The sequence below is a fragment of the Chaetodon auriga genome, chromosome 17 (assembly GCF_051107435.1).
Source record: "Chaetodon auriga isolate fChaAug3 chromosome 17, fChaAug3.hap1, whole genome shotgun sequence".
NCBI lineage: Eukaryota > Metazoa > Chordata > Actinopteri > Chaetodontiformes > Chaetodontidae > Chaetodon > Chaetodon auriga.
In genome coordinates this window covers 10279897-10303827 of record NC_135090.1, presented here as the reverse complement: position 1 = coordinate 10303827, position 23931 = coordinate 10279897, and the positions used below count along the sequence as shown (strand labels likewise).

The 23931-nt window shown below is 45.2% G+C and overlaps 1 protein-coding gene across 3 annotated transcripts; it reads left to right on the top strand.

Moving 5' to 3' along the window:
• The first annotated feature begins 1132 nt into the window (after positions 1 to 1132).
• Positions 1133 to 23931, top strand: rftn1a (raftlin, lipid raft linker 1a). 3 transcript variants are annotated; one of them, XM_076754641.1, is made up of 10 exons: positions 1133 to 1466; positions 6883 to 7034; positions 14085 to 14268; positions 16240 to 16348; positions 19531 to 20257; positions 20355 to 20558; positions 21092 to 21201; positions 21450 to 21553; positions 21970 to 22045; positions 22357 to 23931. In XM_076754641.1, exons 2-10 carry the CDS (start codon positions 6887 to 6889, stop codon positions 22777 to 22779), a joined length of 2085 nt encoding a protein of 694 aa, XP_076610756.1. In that variant the 5' UTR covers positions 1133 to 1466; positions 6883 to 6886; the 3' UTR covers positions 22780 to 23931. The 3 variants fall into 3 exon arrangements, with proteins under 3 accessions (XP_076610756.1, XP_076610759.1, XP_076610757.1); XM_076754644.1 differs by lacking the exon at positions 1133 to 1466 and adding an exon at positions 2055 to 2173; XM_076754642.1 differs by lacking the exon at positions 1133 to 1466 and adding an exon at positions 6454 to 6589.

Genomic DNA, 23931 nt, shown 5'->3' with positions numbered 1-23931 from the left:
TGTCACAGTTCTGGATCACCCCATCTTGTCACAGATGTTTCTCAAAACGGTTCCAGAGTTTCACGCTCATGAGCAATCAGCATCAATTTTTCTTTCCCCGTCAAAAGTGAGGTGCTCTCTTTCTTTTGGGAAAACATTCAGTGTACATAGTTCACTTTATACTCGTTGTTTCAGCATATTGGGTTTTAGTATAATCGCACGTGATCTGGCATCGAATGTGAGTCATGATTCTTTTCATATATTTTCAGTAAGTGCACTTCATTTATTGTTTGTGTGTACACTTAAAGAGCAGCTGTGTGTGGTTGTAGATGGTATGTGGTGAACATCACAGATTTTCTTTCCTTTGAATACAGTTCTGCGTAGCTGTGTATGGGCTTTGACCCCAGTGCCTCCTGTGTGCAAACATCTGATTGTATTGATGGAATTGTTCTGCTCAGAGAGCCTGGGCACCGCACTGTTTGGTTTGTTTTATTAAGTCCATGTTTGGCAGGGTTTGGATGTTTTTGTTTGAAGGAATAAAGTTTAAGTATGTTATCATTTAAGCTTGTTAAGGTCTGTATTTTTTGGGACATTTACTTGAAGACTTTCTGTTTATTTCACACTTTTGTTAGCAGGTGATGGTGTTGGTGCGGTCAGCGCCCACCTCTGCTGTTTCCAGCCTCCATACGCCTGTCAGGGTTGGATCCCTGGTCTTCCCTGGCAACAAGCCCATCATCTCTTGGTCACAGAGCGTTTTGTTTTTGTCACAGTCTGGTGGTGTGACTGGGCTCCCCAGGGTGTCCTGTCCAGCCCGTGACCACCCACCACCCCGCCCATCTACCCCCCAGTCAGACGTTTTTGAATTATGAATAAGTCTGGATAGGGTCTTATGAAATATGAATTTTCCAGTGGCGACCTGTGAAAAACACAAATACCCCTATCCTCACTAACCTTGATGGGAGACTCACAACCACACAACCAAAAACTTATTTGACTCCTGGGGTAAAAATGTCTGGAAACACTAAGTAGCCTATCTCAGTACTTTACATTCTGGTTCAACTGTCTGCTGTGGTTTTTCCCAAGAGTTTAACCATCACTAGGATAGTTAAATAAATTCAGAGTCCACAATAGGATTCATACTAAGTGTCTCAGAGTGTCCAATCTTGGAGCAGGGAGTGAGAGACATCAGGGAGGAGGAGGGAGGATGTGCGCCAACCGCCCTCTCCTCTCCACACACACACACACACACACACGCTGGTGACAGAGAAGGTAGACGGGAGTGTTTATCATGAGCTGCCCGTGAGGTTCAGCTGCGGCAGTCAGTTGTAGTTTTGTAAATGGAGGATTCGTGTTTTGTTCCCATTTGGATCGCAGTCGCCTGAGCTGTGACGGGGACAGACAGTAAAGACATTAGAGAGGAGGGGACGCGCATCGGCAGACTGAAGTGAGAGGAAGCTTTCAGAGCAGCACGCACTGGAAACGACTTGGTGAGTTTAACTCTTTTTATTTTTTGCAAAAAAGACCAAAAAAATCACATTCATTTAGGAATAGGCTTGTTGAGATTTAGATGATTCCTGGCAACGATTGAGCAAAACCAAATGCAGTACGTATATTTATGTAATGTAATATATACGTAATGTTTCCAAATCAGATTTTTGTCCCTCTTATTGCGGCATGTGATTTTTTTTCTCACTGTGAAATTTCAGATTTTAGTGCAGTGTTTTTTAGACACAAACTTTGAAGCGAGTTCGCGACATATAGAGCCGGAAATGCCCTCCCAAAATTAAAGCCGGGAGTCATTTGGGAAGTCTTTGGGAGCCTTTCACAATAAAACACATGTGACAAGAAGGAGAAATCCTCTTGGTTTAGACAGCCAGCCAGTCGTTTGATTTGTGTGATGCTGTGTGCCATTTGTATTCGTGGCGGAACGAAATGAATAAGCCCCTCTGCTCGCTGTCACAGGTTGAAGTGAACTCAAGATATGCGTGACGGAGTAAATGTGCCGAGCGCAGATGGGAAGCCGTGTCTGTGACTCTCTCTCTCTCTCTCTGTGTGTGTGTGTGTGTGTGTGTGTGTGTGTGTGTGTGTGTGTCACAACGAGAGAGGTTTGGTGCGTAAGCGACCTGTCATGTATCATTTCCCGTTCACTAAACTACAGGCGTTAATGGGCAGTATCAGCTCAGCCACGTGTTGGGTGAGTGTGTGTGCGCGCGCGGAGAGCAAAAAAAAAAAAAAATGAAAAAAGAAAACCCAGAAACATGTAATTTCAAGCTAGGCTGCACCCACAAAATGCACGGGGCATCAATTAGTCACATGGCTATGTATGGGTGCTCAGTGTATAGCTTGGAAATGTGTTCGGATGCGTTTCGAAAGAGACCCCATTTGTGTGAGTGACATCCAGCTGATCATCCAGGGCCATGCAAACAGTGGGCTGATATTCTGAAAGTCATTGGTTTCTCTCACTGCTCAGTCTCAAATGTTCAATGATCGATTCAAGTAGCCGACCTATACCTCAGGGGTTAGTGAATTGAGGCCCCAGTCCAAAACGGTCTGCCTTTGTTCATAAACTGTTCCTTTTTAGAGCAAAACAGGCTGTTCAAGGAGCTGTGTGACAGACCAATACATCAATGTCATAATTTGTTTTTATCCTCCCCATGCAGCCTCATTAAAACACTGTTTGAGGTGATTACTTTGTTGCTTGGGAGAATCGCACCTCCCTCCAGGCAACTTGACATGCTCCCAGTCTGCTCCCTGTCTGTCTTCCTCTTTTTTCTCTCTGTCTCTGTGGCCCCCCTCCTCCTCCTCTCCCTCGCTTCATTCTGTTCCTGCTGTCCTTCCCTTCCCATTCATCAGCATACCCCATCCTTGGATAGAAACTGAGTGGGGCTCCAGCACAGTGGGAGGGAAGCCCATTCCCCAGGACTCTGTCTGTCACCTCTAATTTTGAAATTCAGTGAATCACATACAATATGACACAAGATCTTGATAATAATGTGACAGTTTTTATTGACATACCTCTGTGCTTTTCTTGTCAAACAATCCATGGGGCTATAAAAAGCAGCTCCATTCAGAGTCAAACACTGTTAATAGACCAAAATATCCTCGCACAGACAGCAAACTCGCAAGCAGCAGGAATTATGGCTTCCAAGCAGGCCCATAAAGTCTTATAATAAAGGAGACTGGAAGCCAGCGGTGACAGTTTTATTTGCTGATACTCGCTATAAATCGGTTGAGTGCATCAGGTGCAAAAAATGAACACAACTACCAACGCTCTTCCTCAGGGGACGTACAGAAGTTGTAGTCAACAATGGTGCTGGAAATTCTGGGTCGTCTGATCTGAACAGCTCACTCAAGACCCTGAAATGGGAAAATATCCATAACCTTGGGCCATAAGGTGACTCAGAATAGGCAACTACAAGATCTTTGGTTTGGTCAGGAAGTCATCATGGGAATGGACACGGCTATGCTGTTAGTTTGAAACCAGTTAAATCACTGGTGAAAGAATCTTTGCTTACCCTCCCTTCAAACACATTTCATGACTAAGCAACACTTCCTGTTATTTCTTTGAATGCAGAGGCAAAATTGGCATCATGAACTCTGAGGTGTCCTGATATAGAACGTCATGCACTTCACTTTCACACTGTCCACTGTTTCCTTGAACAGCTGTTTATTTTATGCAGTCTATTTTGTTTAAAGATGATATTAAGTGTGACTAAAGTTGTGAATTTACTATGGGAGAGCTTTCAGGATGGTTCTGTCTTCTCCTGAGCCTGTAGCTCTCCCTCCGCAGCGGATGAATGCGGCCTCTTGGAAAGCAGACTACCCCCCCTGAGTGGCACGTGGAGGCAGCAGAGCAGTGGCACAGCACAGACGGATTATGCTCTCGCGTAAATCCGCTGTCATTTCAAAACTCTCCGTTACAAGAGATTCTCTAATGAGAAGCCCTCTGCTGCTCCCTGTCTGTCTTCATCTTCACTCCATTCTCTCGTTTTCACCTCTTTTATCTGTCTCTCTCTCTCTCTCTCTCTCTCTCCCATCTCTCGTCGTTTAATGGATGTTTTTTGCTGTCAAGGCCTTTTTTTCCACCCGTTTGTTTGTGTGAGAGCGAGTGAAAGATTCTGTTTGAAGTCGACATGTCGAGAAAAAGGCCTGGAGTCTCGGAGACACTGGAGTTTCTCTGGTACTTCAGCCACCTTGGTTTTTCATTTCACGTTGTGTCCAATTACAGAGATCTGTTTCTAAAGCGCACAGACAGAGATCATCTGTTAAAGCGAGGCCTTTGTTTTGAAACGGAGCTATCAGCGCACAATGAAAAAGGATGACGAGACGTTGGATCAAACAGTAGAGCTGTAGGCTAGTCGAGACTAAACCTAGAACCAATCAGGTCTTATTTGAAAGCAAAAGTTCCACTAGCGAAATGGTACGCAAATTATTCCAAACTGTTTGATTTTTAAACACTGCATCATGCATTATGCATAAAGAGGAATAAGAATGATGAATGAATGTTTTTTTTTTTTTTATTGAGGTGATTTGCATTGGGATGAGGCAGACGTATAAAAATAATAGAGCTGAGGGAAAGAGTAAGAAAGCTGAAGGAGAGACTGAGAGAAGGATGCAAATGACTCTCCACATCATCATATTTTGATATCTTTCTCTTCCATCCTATGCCTCACCTTAGTCCCACCTTTTCCCTGACCAGCCAGAGAGGAAATCTGCTAACATCCCCACATTAACCTGCCCTTTGTCTCTGTTCCAGACAGAGCGTATTAAGACAAAACCCTGGAGGGAAAATGTTTGGGAGTGGATGTACATGCTCTAACTTACTCATAACACTGGGCCTATTCGGCTGTCTGGAGACATTTTAATAGTTTTATGGGATTTAAGAGGCTCAGCAGGGGAGCACTTTGACCACAAAAAAATCATTGAGCGCCCAGACGGACGACTGGACAGATGGAAGGATGAGAGGGCTGGAAGGCTTGTGGGCAGGGAGGCCATAATGTAACATTACAATGTAATGACAGGAAGGATAGAGATGGAGGGAGTCGAGCCTGGGGAAGGGATGGAAGGTGCGACATTGGAGGGAGGTTGAGAAAATAAAAGTGGACGGATGGAGTGAAAGTAAAAGTCAGGATAATGACACAGGGAATGTTGGGAGTTCTTGAGATCAGGTGGACACAAGAAGAGAGAATGACGAAAATGAATAGTCTTACTGTCAGGCTAATCAAGGCCATTGTACCAACAGAAAGAGGGCCTTCGTCCTAATCAAGGATGATGGACAGAAGCAGAGCAGAGGCCAGAGAGAAAGAGGTGATTAAGGCTCGGGTCAGACAAGAGAAGGGAAGGGAGTTTGTTCATCAGACACATTGAAGAGCTAATGGTACGAGAGTTAAAGACGGGAACAGACAGGTCAAGAAGAGAGAGGAGGAGGATGGGAAGAAGAGAATGAGACACTGCTGTCTCTCTCTCTCCTCCCAAAGCATCACCCCTCCATCTCTCCTAGTTTGTCCTCATTATGACAGAGCACGTTGTATTGAAAGAATAATCACTCCTAATTGCTTGTTCTTAGCACAATTTGAAATGACAGAGTGTACCGTCTCAAGACACATGAGGAATGAAAATGTATCAAAGATGCTGCCTTTCGCAACTTTGTAACCTTTCTAAATGCACGTACCATGCAATCGAACAAGCGCGCACACACACACTCTCACACACACACACACATACACACACCCGGCTTAATGGAGTCTGTTAGGATCGTTAGCCGAGTTAATGTCCATGCACTTGGCCCAATGGAAGTTACTGTGTCATTCTCCATGCTCCCCAAACAGACACACGGATACAGATATAGACCTGCCTTTGGGGAAGACATATGCACGCACGCACATACGCACACACTCACACACACACATTTGCACACACAGGCATGCAGATGCACACGTCACCGTGTGGCTCGTACAAGCCGTGGCAGACGGGGATATTAAGCGTAACTGTGGTCATGGTTTGAGGGTACCGGCGCTGTCACATCAGATTAGCTTGATGGTATCTGACCACGCCCTTTCTCTCTTGTCCTCGACCCCCTCCCTGGTGCTCTCTTTTCACGCCCTCCACCCATTTCTCCACTTTTCAATTTCCAATCATGTGTCACAAAAGCCACCTCACTCTTCTTGTTTTTCTTTTTATGCAACTCTTGTAGATCTGTGGGCCCAAATTGCCTGTTGAAATTCAGGAGAGGAGGAATTTAAAAAGAAATTTCAAGCTCTCTGCAAATTGTGTTTCCAATCACCTCCCCTTGAGGGTATCTGCCGGTCCTTACGCAATCTGGAAAAGTATTAAAATAACAGATTTCTTTGTGCTTCAAGGCTACCCTTGATCAACATACAAATTGGTTAGCAGAACATGCTTAACACCTCTCCTCTCCCTCATCCTCTCCTCCCCTCTCCTCTCTTCCCCTCTCCTCCCCTCCTCTCTCCGTCAATCGAGTCTCGTGTCGCTTTGCTTGACAGGGCAGGAAATCAGTCTCATTTCTGCTTTAATTCGTTCTGATCAAACATGTCGCTCCCAATCATCCCTATTTGATTAGGAGATGCCCGTATCACAGCCCACCAAGCAGGTAATGGCTGACACTTTCATATTTCACTATTATTGCGCTATGTGTGTCTGTGTGTGTATGGCAGGGAGTCGGACACACACGTTATTTCCCAGCATCTTGAGCTCGCACGTGAGCAATAGCATTAAGACTTGTGACTATCACACACACACACTCTATTGGAAGTGATAATGTGTCCTGTATATTTAGAAACTCCATCAATTCCATGTCTCCCATTAGAGTCTTAGTGAGCCCCCTCCTCTGTTTCTCCCTCTTCATCCATCTTCCATCTTTTAATGTCCTCTCCTCTGTCACAGAGACATGGGGTGTAGACTTCCTAAGTTGCGGAAGGCAGAAGAGAGACGAAGCCCAGGCAATATCTACTCCACCCTTCGACGGCCTCAGGTGGAGACTAAAGTGGGCGTGACCTACACCTACCACTTCCTGGACTTCCTGTTGGGGAAAGAAGGTATGGATGAGATTATCCACATGCTGTCAATCATTTCAATGTAACAGTTCTCCTGTGAGCACTTCACATTGTACATATCCTGTTTTTCCTTTGTCCTTCTCGGGCTGGGCTTTGAAACCCAGTGAGACGTGTACTTCTTGTGACTGAACCTCTCCCACACTTGCATACTTGAAATAGTCATATGTTACTTGTTTCTTCTTTTCTATCAAAGATTATCGACATAAAAAATAATGATAGCCATCTAGCAATTTAAAGTTCCTCTCATGGCATTGATTAAAACCCTAAAAACTAATTTCTGTTCATCAAAATTACATATTTAGATTTTTTTCCATGAAGAAAATCCCCTAAATCCTTATATGGCTTGGATGTAACTCTGTACCTTTACCTTCATTCAGTATATACACATCTAAATGTCGCTGCCTCTATCTCCACCCACCCCTCTGCTGCTCATCTGCAGCTTGAGCGTACCTGTTCTCCAGACACACACCTGGGCTTGCTTTCTGCTCTGCTAGCCACTGTGCGCTCCACTACCAGAATTATCATAATAAATATATTTATCATCTAATTCAACAGTTTAGCTATTTGACAAAGTTTAGGCTAAAGCTGGCAAATGTTATCTAGCGTACTGCAAATTTGTTTGGAGACACAGAAACTTACCAACATGTTGGCTCGCACTCGCTGTGTCCCCAGGATAAAAACATGAAGCAGTATTGGCCTTCAATGCATCTTCTGTGGCAAAACAGTCCTCTGGAGGCTGCAGCTTGGCTGTCAGATCCTTTGGTATCACACAAAGTCTCGCCATTTCTTTCTTCCTTTTGCAACTTTTGCACATCACTGGGATTGGTTCCTTACGTACATGACGTGTAGCAGCTCCATAGCATATAAACTATCTTATGCTAAAATCCCACAATGCAACGTGTCTCTGCTCAGATGACACATTCATAAGCATCTTAAATCTCTCACAGTACCTTCCTGAGTGCTTCTGATGTGCTGCGTTGAATAGTGAATGAATGAGGGATAGAGGATACAGCTCCAATAAAAATAACAGATCTTGGCCGTGGCATGCAGCGGGCATCTTCATTGAGATCTGATTCACATTTATCCAACTTCCGCTGGCTCCAAGGAATGTGTCTTCACATTTGGTCATAATCCAAAGTTAATTCTTGTTACCGAGCACCTTCTTCTTTTCCAACAATAGTTGTTTACTTAACTCCTCTGTTGCACCCTGCTCTGCTTTGTTATCCTGAACTCTGGCAGCGGCGTGTGTTTGTGTTCCCCTCATAAAATAGCCACAGTTGCTATTCCAACTTTAACCAGTTAAATGAAATGTTTAGGTCAGCAACTCTGCATGCGTGTGTGTGTATGTGGGGTTTTTTTTTTCATGCTGTAAGTATCTTCAGGGCGAAAAAGTGGCTTATACGCTGAAGTTGTGTCTTTGTGCAGCTCCTGTTGCAGGGAGTTCAAAGAGTTCTCTAATTCTCAGATTCAGCTGTATTGTGCACGCTGTAGCCATGCCCTCCAACTCCCCCCTCCTCCCCCCCCCCCCCCCGCTTCTCCCTCGCACAATGATAATACACTAAAGTGGGTGTGTTTGCCCTGGGAACCGTGTGTGTGTTTTTGTGCGTATCTGTTTATGAATATGAAAAATAGTGTGTCTGATACCGTGTGTGTATGCTCGCAGCGTCTTGAGAACGTTTGATGAGAATCCTCTAGAGGCGTCTGGTTTCTAAAAATACTAATTCTGCTATTGTGTTGGTTTGGACTGTGAAGAGATACAGGGGAGGGACAAGAGGAGGAGGGAAAAGAGAGGCGAGGTGGAGAAACAGATAGTGTTGGAGCAGATAAAAAAAAAAAAAATCACCTCTTTTTCCTTATGGCTTAATGTCTGTACAAGCCTGCGCTGTGCACTCTGTCATCTGACAAGCTGAAGCAGGTGCAAGTAGCTCACTGAAGTCCTTTTTTAGAGGAGTTTCCAAATGCAACACTGTAACAGACAGCAGGCAAAGCGCCACAGCCAAGTGGCAATGGTCTGGTTGCCAGTCGGCTTCATTTTCAGCCAGCCCTGTTATGTTTGGCAAACGAGTTAAGCTGTCGTGTTGGCTGAGAGAGAGAGATCTGCCAACGCGAAGCGATGCTGGTGACCAAAACAGACAATGGACTTTTCTCGTTTCTAAAGGCAGCGGCAGATAAATTCTCTCTTGCATTGGGCATATATTGATACAGAAAGACCACACACACACACACTCACACACACTGTTCATACAAGCGGCTCATTCAGGCTCACACAAAACACTTTATAGCACACAGTCAACAGAGTTAGTGTTATCTTTCGACAGACAAGCAGGTCATTTATATGGTAAACTCAGCGACGCCACCTGAGCTGCTTAAGATGAGTATACTCTATTTTAGGATAAACACAGCTACTGTGAATTGATTGTGTGTGTGTGTGTGTGTGGTTGTGAGTGGGTGTACGCCTGCCTCTCTCCATCTCTCTCTCTCTCCCTCTCTCCATTTGTGATAGAGAGACCAAGAGAAGTGAAGGATTCCTGAAGGATTATCTGATTGTTTGTGGAGATTGAGGGACCTCATTCCCAGCAAGGGGATTTATTTGTATTTGTGTGTGTGTGTGTGTGTGTGTGTGTGTGTGTGTGTGTGTGTGTGTGTGTGTGTGTAGGAGGCAGATAGAAGAATCTGTATGTCAGTCCGTGACATTGAGGAAACCTACGGTCAAATCCACGCTTTAATACAATTTGGCCTCTATTAATAACATTATATCCCCGCCAGCATGACTTGATGACTCCTACACGGTAATGAAAAACAAATATCTGTGCTGGTGCCCCTCTGACATATGTGAGAGGAGAGGTGGCTGTTTGTTCATCTAACTTATGTTCTCAGGCAGAGGAGCTTCACGTTCAGCGTGAAGAGTGCAGAGCGGCTTCTCACCTGACCTTTGAGAAGCGAGCGATGAAGCTCATCAGAAACAATGCGGCTGATAATAATGTATTTGCCTTATGAGCTTTCCAACTGCAGCAGCGCTTTCGCTGAGAAATATTCCCCTGTGACGAAGCCCAGCTTGCTCACTCTGGGTCGCAGCGACCCGTTGGTGAATCCAGGGAGGACGAGGAGAAATATGTTCAGTGTTTCAGGCATTTGGCCTGTGCTTCACACACACAGACTATTTCTTTGAAACACGTGACTGTATAAAAGATGTTGCCGCCTGGCTTTGGAGCACTTCGTACAACCACGCGTTTTCAAATGATTGCAGTCTGTTTTTATTTTTGTTTTACACAGCGTCCCTTTTGTGCAATCAGGGTTGTAAAACCACTGTCTCATTCCACTGAGCTGTCATCTTGCTCTACAATCAGCAATCTGCTGTACCTTGACACATCTTTCTCCCTTATAAAAAGTGTCATGATCTTCATTATCCCTGTGGTAGCATTGATTGGTTACCTTGACATGTCAGCAAGAATGTGGAGTATGAAATGTAACAGCTCGGTGTGACATTTTAACCCAGCCTCCTTTTGTCGTCGAAGCCATGCTCGGATAATGAGCAGGAGAAATGGAGGAAGCGCGGAACATGAGCAGAAAAAGAGGAGGAAAAAAAAAAGTAGAAGGGAGGCAGAATAAAGTGCGGGAGGTGTAGCAGAGGGTGAGGGGATGAAGAGCGCAGAGATACAGCGAGCGTTTGTCAGGTCTGGAGCGAGGAGGGAGGCGGAGCGGGCGAGGAGTAGTTGAGAGAAAAGAGTCGGAGGTGTGAGCGAGCGGGAGTCAGGAGTCTGAGGACGTGAGAGGAAGTAAGTTAGGTGTGATGCTGTGTGACTAACGCTGGGCTCTGCTGCAGACAGCGAGGTTCTGAACTCTGCTGATGACTTTCCGACACCCTGCAGAGACGGAGACCCACTCAGCTCATTAAAGCTTACAACATGTGTCTAATGCTCAGCAGTGTGTGTGTGTGTGTGTGTGTGTGTGTGTGTGTGTGTGTGTGTGTGTGGGCTTTTTTTTTTTTTAACTGTAAACCTGTGGGCGAGTTTATTTTGTCTGGAGCTGTAGGTCGGTGCTGGTGTGTGTACGTGATGGACACCTGAATGGTATAATAGGCCTTGATGTTTCCTCTGTTGACAAAGGATGCATTGCTCTGCCTTACATGGTACATCTTCTCCTATCAGAATCTGCGTGTGATGCATTTGGCTCAGAGAACAGGCGAAGCGCAAATCCATCAATTTGATAGATCTTTGCTGCCTGACACACCTGAAACACAACCTTTTTTTTTTTTTTTTTTATGAAAAATTGTCAATCTGACACAACTCGAACCATTTTTCTGCATCATTCCTTTACGCTGTTTCAGCCTTTCTGGCCAAAAAGCCTTGAGGGAGTACCAGCAAAGATGGCAGAGAGATTCACAGCATCACAAGTACATGGTACTGTATGTGCCTTACGTGCCACACTGTGTTCTCACCACAGCAAACCTTTTTTTCCCCCCTCCTGCTTCTACTTGTCAGCCATTTTTGTTTCTTTCTCAGACATTTCCTGTAAAGCGGGCGTTCTGCCGAGATCAGACCCCATTTGACAAAGCTCAGATGCTGACCAACCACTGTCATAGCCGGCGGCTGCATTCCCAAAACAGTGGGGAGCTCCTGGGTCCAGGAAGCTGATTATTTTATAGTCACTGTTTTGGCACATATCCTTGCCTAAAACCTCTGCAAGTCATTAGAAGGCTATTTAAATAAACGTGAACCTCCAGCAAGCAGAGGGATAAGCCTTGAGGGTGGCTGTGAGTAGTAATCCCCATGCATCACCTAGCAGGCTTAGTGCAAACTCTTTCTTTCTCATGCGCACACGCACACAAACACACACACACACAGGCAAAAAGATGGCCCCATGCACACTCGCCGGAGATGCTGTGGTGTCACATACGCCACCAAAGTATGCTTTACAGTCACACACAGAAATTCAGGGATTTGTACAAGGAATTAATAAGACCTTTCAAGGGGCTACAGGGAGGGGATGATTCTCACACTCTCCAAAAACAGCTCGTGAAATCCAGGGTCAAAAAGTGAGGCGTCGCTCGCAACACACGGCGGCTGTCATGTGGTCAAAGCTTCAGGTCGAGACAGAAATAGAAGAGCGGGGATCAACAGCTGAGCAGCCGCTCGGCCTCTTCTCGTGTCCGTTGAACAGCGCACCCTTGGATGTCTGATTCTCGCTTTTAAACTCTTGCTAATGTTCCGACTCTCTGATATACCCTCACACACACATACACGCACACAACTCTGAAAGTCACAAAAACACATACAGAAACAACCACTCCATCACGCATCTGCAGCTGCCTTAAACATACATGCACAGACACTCTTTTGCACTCTCCTAACTCCACACCGCCACTATAAAACTCCACCCGGCTTTTTCTGCCTTGAGCCGTTCCCATGTTCCCATTCTGGAGCGGAATTGCAGCCTCCCTTTAAATCCCACAGTGGCAGACAGTATAAATGAAGTCGCTTCCCAGCCTAAAGCGCTGCATAATACCCTAATAACTTCTGTATGCCTTGCCTGAATTAGCTGCCTTGCCTTCGTCTTGTCGGTGGGCGAGTGCCAGCCGTGCAGAGCTAATGACGGCTAATGACTGTTTACGGTGACAGAATCGTTGTTATCCCCCCCCACCCCCCAAACCCCACCCCAGTCTCCAGCTGGTATTATTATTATTATCACCACTGTGCTGCTTTTGATAAGTCCCCACAGACACCCGTTTAAGTGTTTGCTTGATGAAAGGCTCTCATGGTTCCAAGCAGTTACGCCAAGCTGATGTGATAGTTGGATGTTTCTCCCATTGTTTGACTGAGATGGGAGTCGGGAGAGTGTGTGTTCATGTGCTTGTATCCTATCATGGCCAGCTTCTCATATATATGTGTGTGTGTGTGTGTGTGTGTGTGTGTGTGTGTGTGTGTGTGTGAGAACACACCAGATGATGGAGAACAAATTGAAAATGAGATGGCTCGCACATCATTTTTTCCTGTGTGTGTGTTTGTGTGTGTCTGTGTGTGCGTGTGTGCATGTGTGCATTTCTAGTTAATTTATTCAGGTTATTTTCTCTTCTCCAGACCCATGCAAATGAGATTGAATGGGAAGGGATGACAAGCATTCAGGCACAAACAGACAGCCTCATCTCTCTCTCCAGCACTGCTCTGCTAACTGCCTTTCTCTTTCTTCTCTCATCTCTTTTTGCATGCTCCCCTCTCCCTCTCCCTCTCCCTCTCTCTCTCTCTCTCTCTCTCTCTCTCTCTCTCTCTCTCTCACTCACACACACCTGGCTTCACTCAGCGATACAGAAACACACAGCCATGCATGCACATGTTCCCTTAAAAGCCCACGAACACAGAGAGGGCTTTATTACAATGCACCGACCCCGAGAGGGCGGCTCTCGCAAACATTGCGCTCTCCCTAGTGGATTTGCCGTGACAGTTTGCTTCCATACGATAAGCTCTGCTAACCATTTCCACTGAAGTAAAGGGGTTTTCTTCCCATTGTGTTTGGTCGTAAGGGAAACGGCTCTGTGTTAGCGATTGCTGCTACACCACACGCCCAAGCAGGCAAAGCGATAGCATTGTCTTTCCAACCTTTTCTGCATGTGTGTGTGCATTTTGGATTATATTCAACTGTCTGCTGGTGTAGGTGAAAACGTGTGCATGCGTGTGTGTCTTTGCACGCTTGTGTTTGTCTGCGTGTGTGCGTTTCCCAAAAGTCAGACTGAGGTTAACAGTTGTGGTGTAATTAGTTTCAGATTTGGTGTGAAGATGCCATGTGTTGTTGTTCAGGGGGAATCATCATAATGAAACATGCTCTGTGTTTGTTTCCTCATACCCTTTTCCCCTCTTTCTCTTTGCCCCCTCATTTTTCAGTCTTCCTCTTTGTTCCAGCTCTTATCCACTTCCAAATACCTACTCTTCTCTGCCTCTTTTACAACCTGTCATGTCCTCGTCTTGATCATTTCCCATTACCCCCTCTTGTCTAACCTTGTATTTCTCCCTCCCCTCTCACCCGTCCTCCTCCCTCCAGAGGTGCCGGTGTCATCAGTGCTTTGCCTCTCCTCGGTTAGAGAGCTGCCGGTTCAGGTCAGGGAACTCTACGCGCAGGGCTTTGTCCTGGTTGCTGTCCACCCATTTGTCCATCCCTGCGGCCCTCGTCACGCACACATCCAGCGCCAGCTCCACCGCGCCGTGTTGGTCCGAGAGACGCCAAGGTACACAGACCAAGCACACCTTTTGTATTCAGCATCAGCACGGCCTTTATCGAATAAAACAGTGTTGACTTTAGTGATTTATATAGCAGATTGATTAAGATAAACGAGATGATTTATTTGAGCCAGATTTAGACAATAGTTAGGATGTTGCAGCTTCATTGTTTTGACATGGGAAGCCAGTTGAGACCCATTATCACAAGCAAAACTCCTCAGCACCTCACCTCCTTCTCTTGATGTAAAATTAATTGCGGATGAGTCAGCTGCAAAAAATGTCTAATTTTAGCCCACTGTTCCAATTCTTTCACTTTTGACTAGACATGATAATGTGCTATACTGTGTGACAGCACTGTATACTGTGCATCTCTTCTGGAACCCAGTTATTCAGGGTGACACCAAAACCTATACGATTAGCCACCATATTTGAGCAGGGCATTATTTTCATACCTCCCTACTATCAGCTCTGGCACAGCATGCTAGCTGAGCTTTATTCAGCTCATCATGGAAGTTACTGACACATCTGCCCAAAAAAGAAACCATATAATAACAAATGACTTTGATGATCTCCTGACTTTCCATCCAGCAGGTTTTCATTTAACCTGTGACAGATCTCAACTTCTACCAGTGGGATTGACACAAAATTTGGTGCAGACGTTCATTTTCCGCTCAGGATGAATTGAAATAACTGTGGTGATAATGTTTTTTTTGTCTAGCACGATCATGTGGTCAAAATTTCAGTTTGTCCTGTTATGTGGTTCATGACCAAATGCTGCAAACTAATGACTTTCCCATCAGCCTCAGCTGTATTTTGCATTTAGTGCCAATTAGCAAATGTTAGTATGCTAACATGCTAAACTGAACACGGTGAACATACCTGCTAAACAGCAGCATGTTCTTATTGTTACTGTGAGCATGTTTGCATGCTGATGCATCACTCCTTGTGTCTTCTCACTCAGACACTCATGGTTCAATTCCTTCCATTTTTGGTCACTTACTCTTTGAAATGAAAGGTATTACAACGCTTAGCCTAAAGTTTGGGGCATCCTCTTGTCTTCTCTGCACTCTTTTTAGCGTGATTTCAAGGAAAAGCATACTGTATACACACTCCCTCGCAAACACTGACACACACACACACACACACACTTTAGTGCACAGACAGGTGCCGAGCTGCTCCTTTGATGCCCCTCCTGCCAAGTGGTCCTGCTGCTTCCTGGCACCTGTCACCGTGGAGACGGCTGATTGCATCACCAGCGCTCACCAGAGGGGAACGGCACGCTGAAAGAGAGAAACCATCTCTCCATCCTTTCATCTGCTTACTTCAGTGATGGCCATGCCCCCTTTTCTTTTGTCCTCCGCGCCCCCCTTCGTCCCTTTACTCCGCCTTTTATGTCCCCATCACTGCCATCCCCTTTCATCAAAAACCCTTAAAATGAAAGAAAAAAAAAATCTGACAGATCTACTGTTTCAAATCTAGCTGAGAATGTCACTCACGCCTCAGAGCACAAGATATTACCATGGCCTTCCCACTGACCTCAATCCAAATCTGAAGAGGCGTATCTGAATGCTGCTTTTATGACCGAGTCTTGCACTGGGAGCAGAGAGAAATTCAGTCTACTTTCCTGTGTAATAAGTCTATTGTGCTTTCAGTGAACGCGTGCGCTCCTTAAATGGAAAATTCACCCTGTACCAGAATTGACATTATGTTTCTGCTGCGATCATTCTGGGTCGATGAGTGCTCGTGAACATGAGCGTGTCTGCCAGAATCTACAGAACCATGGCTCGTTTAGGCTGTAATGTTACCGGGTGATGGAACTGCTGCGGTGATAATGGACAGGAAAGGAAACAGTCCAGGGCAGCGTTATAACAGCACGAGAACATTTTACTTTTTCTAGTTCATGAGAGCAGAATTGAACCAAACTAAATGATATGATTGATGCTTTATGCTGAATATTTGTTTCATTTCTTAACCCATAGTTCAGAGAAAAGCCAGCTGAGGTGGGGAAGAGATCGTCTGGAGACGGATGTCTGCGTGGCAGGTCACCAGTCTGCTGACCCAGAAGTCATCCAGAGCTATGTCAAGCGGGTGAGTTGGATGGGGAGTGCAATCATGCCAGTAAACCTGGTTTGGTCAAATGTGATTGGCTTTTAATGGATTCTCTTCAAATAGAGATGCTGAAGCTCAAGATAAGAACAATGTTTCTCTTAGATTTTGTTCTACAAATGTCTTTTTTTTTGGACTGTAGGTCAAATAGGATCTTTATGCACCGTGGCTTTAATGATGAGCCACCTACGTATGGTAGGGGGCTTAACATTGCTGGAATTATTTCAAGAAAAGACCCTTTAGTGAAGCCATGCAAATGTAGCTGAAGGACACTGAATGCCTCAAAAGAAGGAAGGAGAGCAGGGAAAATATTTAAACCTTCACTTGTTATTCGTTCAGTCCAACTATTCTCCCCCAGTACTGATTCTGATACTCTCCTGGGGGTATCTACAGGAGCAGATCCAAAACCAGTGCTCTCTTTTCCCCAAATTTAAACTGTGGCTTTTAAGATTTAATATGAAAAAGAAAGTGTTTAACTAAGAAAGGACAGCTAGCCAACAGAGTTGTGCAAGCAATGACCTGCTGTGAGGTAACACATGGTGGACAGTTGTTACTTAATAAGTGTGACTGATGGCAGAAACACAGAGTTTTATAATGACTCTGACCAAGAAAGTGGATCTGTTGCATCATGGCTTAATGAGGTCAGTGTCTGCGCTCACACCCACCCTCCTCACTGAATCAGTGTATCTCTAGAGATTGTGTTATGTTTGATAGCCATGTAGAGAGAAGAGGAGGTCACAGACTGCAGGCAGGTGGTCCACATCTCCTCGACCCAAAATGTCTTTTTAAAGAATCATAACTTTTGTTGGAGAGGTCCCTTCTTAGCCTTTGTCTCTGCACCACTTTGAACATGCTACATATGTGCTAGATTTGATTGATTTGTGCTGTCTGTCCTTCTTGTTCCAGCCCTAATGGTGGGCAAACATGCATTTCTGTATGTAAAGTTTCTCTCTCCTTATAATTTCTAGGCACTTAAAAAAATCTAGTTTATTTTTATTCACATACAGCATAAGTGAAAAAAGTTGTATAGATCAGATAAACTGCCTCAAGTGATGTCACTTGAGTCAACATTGCTCAGGCAAGTTTGAAAATGAAAAAAGTCTGTGGGTGTGACGTTAGAAAGACGTGCGCTCGCAGACCTCTGCAGTCCGCTCCTCAGCCCTGGTCGAGGCTCGCGGCTTGAGGCTCCTTTAGCCGTTTCTAATAACGCACCTGAGTCTCCAAATGAATTGTCAGGGGTGGAGTTGCATTGTGGGAAATGTTAGCAGCAGGTCTTGACAAGGATGAAGAATGTGTTAAATAAAAAAAGATATCTCCGGTTTTGCTGTGTCAGTTTTGATACTTTTTGTTTTTTAAAGTGAGTCCGACAGTGTTATAGCAGTGCGATGCTGAATCAGTGGAGTACTCTTCTAACAGAAGGGATCCACGCAGAACCCACACCTCCCTCCCTCTGCCACCGTACTTATTGCACTGTGTGTTTTAGTGTGTGCCTTTCATGTTGGTGCAGCACTGCTGTGACAGTGAAGGAAACATTACAGGACTCAAAAGGCCACAGGCAAATGCCCATAATTGCCTGTCTGTGCCATATGGGAACCCTGTGTCTTGTCCTGACATACAGAACTTCTCCAATTTAAATGGATCAAATCTGATTAAAGGTTTTCCATTTCAGATATTGCAAATTTACCTGATTGGAAGGATTTTTAACAGTACTGGATTCCCGATAGTTGCATCTCCCTTGACACTGCTCAAAAGGGAGGAGCTACAGTATGTAATGAATGGAAGGTTACAGGAATGATCAAAAACTATAGTTAGACTTAACCCTAAAATAACCAACCGCAGCATCATCGCTGGCATTTATCTGCTGTGAAACTCACTTTCAGTCTCTCTGCTCATGAATTTGCCAACCGTCCTACAATGGGAAATGAAAATGTGCTGGATTGAATAGATTTGCATCTGAACACCCACAGAGCACAAAGGGAAACCTGATTGGATGGAAATGCACATCACTGAGTATAATGTGATAGGCTCCGGCAGCGTGACATGAATAACCAATCAGATCACAAGCTGCCAGAGAGAGTTCGAGATAAGAACCCAGGAGCAGCACCGGGCAGACAGAGTGACAGGCTTGGGTGTGTGCGTGTGGGAGGAGGTGTGTGTTATTCATGTTGTGGAGACACTCCTTCCTTATGGGCACAAGAAGTTCCCACAATGTAAATCATTTAACTTGAGGGTGAAGATCTGATTTAAGGTTCGGCTGAGGTTAGGAATGGTTAAGGTTATGATTAGGGGAAGTCTCCAGGAAATGCATGTAAGTCAATGAAATGTCATCTGAAGTGTGTGCGTGTGTGTGAGAGAGAGAGAAAGAGAGAGAGAGAGAGAGTGAGTGAGTGTGAGTGTGAGTGTGCGTGTGCGTGTGTGTGTGCGTGTGTGTGTGAGAGAGAGAGAAAGAGAGAGAGTGAGTGAGTGAGTGAGTGAGTGAGTGAGTGAGTGAGTGAGTGAGTGAGTGAGTGAGTGAGTGAGTGTGTGTGTGTGTGTGTGTGTGTGTATCCAGATTTGAAAATCTATATTTCTATTTTTCCAGCACTCACGAGCCCACCCACTCTCAATCTGTCTCCGGACGTACTCATCTCATAAAACTGTGTGTAATTGTGAGCGTGTTGGATGAGTGAAGTGTCAAAAGTAGTGGGTAATAGAGAATATGTGTCTCATTATTATTTGGTGGTAGTTTGCGATCTGATTTCTCTCCCATTGAGCCTGTCTAAAACTGTCAGCCCAAATATCAACTGACAATTAACCACCAGAGCTCTGCGGGAGGGAGCGACGCACACACACACACACACACACACACACACACACACACACACACACAAGCGCTGTCACACACGTGCACACACGGTTGCGTTGAGATAATGAGGTCCTTTTGTCATTTGAATATTTGATCTTTGCAGATGATTAGGTAGATTGTTATTTTGCAGAATATCTACTCTGCGTACGTCAGCCTTTGTTTGTGTGTAAATGAGGCTTTGTTAGTCAGACTAGAAGAAGAGGCTGCAGATTTATTTGTGGGGCTGTGAATGACGTCCTTTTATATTTACGTGTCACTCAAATGTATTCTAATATTGGTGTGTATGTGTATTAACATGGGGTGTGTTTCACACTTGCAGATCCAGGATGTAGCAGAGCAAGGGGTGATGTTTGTGGGCTTTCTTCAGCAGCCGGGTGGAGGACCCTGCTTCTTGGGGCACTGGGACCCCGAGGAGCTCTCCTCCTTACATTCAAGCCCTTCACCCATACACCGACACCCCTTCAGCACCAACACCAGCCCAACAGATCCCACAGAGCCGCATCATAATGACATAGAACTGGACCGGCAACACTATGACCCTCAAGAGTTAGATCATGAAGACGCAGACTTCAGTCCAATGAAACCCTTCCAGAGTTTTAACCAAGAAGAGTCCAGTGAACAAACCCAGGCCTTACAGATCAGCCTCAAAGAATCACCAGACACAACGAACCAACCTCAAGATCACAGCACACACAGTGTCGACACAGTTCAGTGGTGTCCAAATCAAAACCCAGCAGAAGCCCAAGGGAAGCAGCTGTGTCCCAGCCCTCCAGAAGCTGCAGGTATAATCACACAGCAGAAGGGGCAACTACCAGACCTCAAAGAATCCACAGAGACACATTTTAACCTTCCCAACCAGAGAGAAAGGCAAAGTTCAAGCTCTGACAGCTGGCTCAGCTCTCCGGAACTGGATCGACACCATGAAAGAAAGTCCAGCTCTGCCTATGCAGATGGACAAAGCAGAGTGACGACACACAACAACAACCATATCCGGCTCAGGGGTTCAGAGAAAGATAAGAATTCAACTTCACCACCAGCGCAGGCTAGTAAGTAACCAGTTTCCTGTTTGCAGCGGCATCAATGATCATCATGCAAAGTTGTATTTGACGTCCAACTTTTGCTTTTTTGTCCGTGTGCCTGTAGGGATGCAACTCTTTGCCTTGTACAACCACACAGGGGAGCTGAACACCTCACTGAGGTTCTACTCACTCAGGGTACCATTGCGAGTACAAAAGGAAGCAGGGCTAATCACCGAAGTTGACACACACTGGCTGGACCACATGACTCAGCATTTCACCAGTGGTGCGCACCTCATCGACGGGTTTTTCCACCTTGAAGATGATAACGGTATGTTTCATGGCCGTGACAATGAAATGAGATCAGTGAGACTGAACCAAATGTTCGAAACGAAAACAATGAGCTGAAAGAAGCTAAAATGCTCCGTAAAGCTAGTTGAGTGACAATTATGTGTGGGTTCATCGCTATGGGCAATCGCTGTCACATGAACACAGTCGCTTGATCTAATGTTAGTATCGAAATATTGATTATTGCAGCTTTAAAGTAAAGTTTCACCTTTCCTCTTGACTTTAATCTATGAATTTTCACTGGTTGACTTCCACTGGCTCCTGACAAGCTGCTCAGGCTGTAGATCCGTGCCTCACTGCTGGGTAATGGATGATATACATGGAGTTATGCGCCCTAAGTCCACGGCTTACACCATAAGTCACTGTTCAGTCATCCATGGCATAAGTAGGCTTAAGCCAAAGGGAGCGAGGGATCAATAGTGAGAGATTGGAGAATGGAGATGAACTTGTAAACTTGTCTGAATCCCCTCTTCTGTTTATCTGACTCTGTCCCTATAATGTGTCCTGTTCCTGCAGACAACGGGGTTTCATCTGTGGACAGCGTGTTCATCTTCCAGGGCTCTGCAGAGGAGAGCGCACACACCTCCTACGACGCTATCGTGGTTGAGCAGTGGACCGTTGTTGATGTGGGTCTTCAAGTTTTTTAATACTCTGGAGAAGATGTGCACTTTGAGAAATCCTTTGTGACTGGAGGCTTAAGCTGTTTTCTGTCAAACATTACATAAGAGCAGGGATGAAGGATAGCAGCGCGCACGCTTGTCGCTGAGCTTAAGTTTGCCTACCTGCACGCGTCCTGTAATGTGTTGAACTTCTGCCTTGTGTGTGTTTGCTCTGTGTGTGTCTGAGTGGTTCTTTGTCTCTTTTTCTCATCAAGGGTGTCGTAGTGAAGACAGACTACATCCCCTTGCTCCAGTCTCTGGCTCCGTATGGATGGAGGCTGATGTGTGTGTTACCCACACCGATAGTCAAGACCAACAGGTACAGATCTACCCCCCAAGATACCACAACCATACACTCACATCCCCTCTAAACCTTTTTCTTACATTCGATCACTTTGAGTAACTTGACCGAAAATCAGCAAGGACTAAGAACACTGCCTGTTTCATTTTTTTGGGGGGGGATTTAAGACTGACGATGTAGCTTAGATAAACAGGACAGATGGTCTGAGATCTAACAAATCATGATCATATGCTCAGCTCAACATGAAGCCGCTTTTGAAATCCGTCGGCGCTGCGAACAACACAGTCGCTGATGCGCTGTTGTCTTGTAACCTGTCATTTTGCAAACGGCAGCCAACAGACACTGGATTTCAATACACGTGGCGATATGCAAGCTGCTCGGATTATAACATAAAAGCTAACAGTAGTAAAAGTGCTGCTCTTTTCTTTCTGTAGTGACGGGAGTTTGTCGACCAAGCAGATCCTCTTCCTTCAGAGACCCATTTTGCAGCGCAAGAGAAAAGACTTCAAGGTTTGCTCCCCCTTGTCTTCCATCTTCGCGGCACATCTGTCACTTGTCTCTGTTGTGCCTTTAGGATACGTGACTTTATGTCACAGAAGGTGCCATTAAGAAGTCATGCTGCTAAATATGGGATGTACAGCAAATATAAACCAGCTCAGGAAAAGTCTATTAATAGGCAAATAGTCGACCTGAAACTGTACAGGAAAAGAGGCATCAATGAAAGAGGCTTTGTTGTGGTTTGTCAGGTGTCTCGAGAGATGGAAAGAAAAAGACACGCCGCAAAGCGCAAAACTGTCTCAAACACATCTTTTTGGTTTCAGATGCTGAACCTCAGGGGTCGCAGCAAGGCAAAGAAGAAATCTACCGCAGAAACGCAGGAGGAGAGAGAGAACATGTCCCCTGTGATGGAGACAGAGATGGACAGGTTAAGAAGAAACACAACAGAGGAGGAAGACGGGGCAGAGGGGAGGAAGAGCAGGGACAGCGGAAGGAGCGTTGGGGCGAGCCCTCAGAGAGGTGGCGAGGATGCGCGGCATCAAAAGGGCTTCTTGTTCCTGCCAGGGAGCGGGGCGTCCGCCGAGGAGCAGGAAGAGGAAACCAACGTCGACGAGATCCCACTGTCCAAGCAGGAGAAGTCGGTGAGATGGACAGATGTGTGTCAGGGAGATGATGGAGGAGGGGTCAAGGAGGAGACGAAGAGGGAAGAGCGGATCAAACAGCAGCTGTTTTCTGGCGTCTGTTGACACATTGGGCACATAGCAGGCAAGGGGGAGCTGAGACCTGATTAGTTTATCCAAAAAACAAACAAAAAAAAAAGCCTTTCAAAATAATGTTTTGTTGAGCTGGATTTTGAGTTCCTCTGCGGAGTCATACTGTTACTAGTCATCCTGTACTGCTGCTCTCGCTTCAGTCTGCTCTGTTTGGGGCGATGACACTCTCGAGTCTTTGAGGTTGTAGCTCCCGTAAATGGGAAAGTGTTGTGCAGTTCTCTGCTTTGGGTCAGTGTTGCTGTTTGGTGTATCCTTATATGAAACGAAACTGTAAGCAGCTATAGAACAACCTAGAGCAAGTCTCCAGTCCAAGCCTTAAGTATTATTTTCCTGCCCACTGTTGTATTTTACTACTTTCTTGTAATAGGGCTGTTAAAAAGGGAGTACTGATTTCAGTGGGCTCGCTGTATTTTTGTATGTAAAGTATATAATTTAAGACAAAAGGGGGGAAAAGTTAACATTGAGTACGTAGTACACTGCATTAGAGCCTGACCAATACATCTGCATTGGCTGATTTTAGTTCATCACAGATGTGTTTATCTGATGTTGCCGATAATTAACAAGAAATTGCAGGATTTCGCTCGATACTTACAGCATCTCTGTTGCAAACATTGAAGGGATCGTTGTCAAAAATGTTCAGTTTCGACCAATATAATCAGATTTTTAACACTGCACTGGTATCGGCCAGGCTCTTCGCTGCATAGACATCGAGTTTTATTGGGCCTCAGCGTTAAAGGGTCAGTTCATGTAAATTACAAAAAGAATGTTCTGTCACAGAGTTTCGTTGGTAGCGCTCATTAGATAAAACAAAACCGGAATCATCTTTCCAGAAGCAATGTCCTGCATAGTCTCTGGGACATTGCTTCTAGAAGGACACGTTATGTCTGTCATCTCACCTGTGAAGCAGTGGGCTGAGTCAAACCACAAATGTCAGCTTGGTTTGATACAATAAGCGAGTGAAAAAACGCTTTTTGTTCTTTGGGAGAACTGACCCTTCCTCTTCAGAAAACGTGTAAATGAGAAATCAACTATTTATTACTCATTTCCTGGGCCACCTTGTGTTGTGTGTAAGTAGTGCGACATGTGAGTCTTGGTATAAAAGCAGAGGTCAATAAAGTGTTTGAA

Bases quoted from the DNA above. Each gene is read 5' to 3' on its own strand.
- rftn1a (XM_076754641.1), top strand. From the start codon at position 6,887: ATGGGGTGTAGACTTCCTAAGTTGCGGAAGGCAGAAGAGAGACGAAGC. The intron at 7,035-14,084 runs GTATGGATGAGA...TCCTCCCTCCAG, and splicing joins CTTCCTGTTGGGGAAAGAAG to AGGTGCCGGTGTCATCAGTG. The intron at 21,202-21,449 runs GTGGGTCTTCAA...TTTCTCATCAAG, and splicing joins AGCAGTGGACCGTTGTTGAT to GGTGTCGTAGTGAAGACAGA.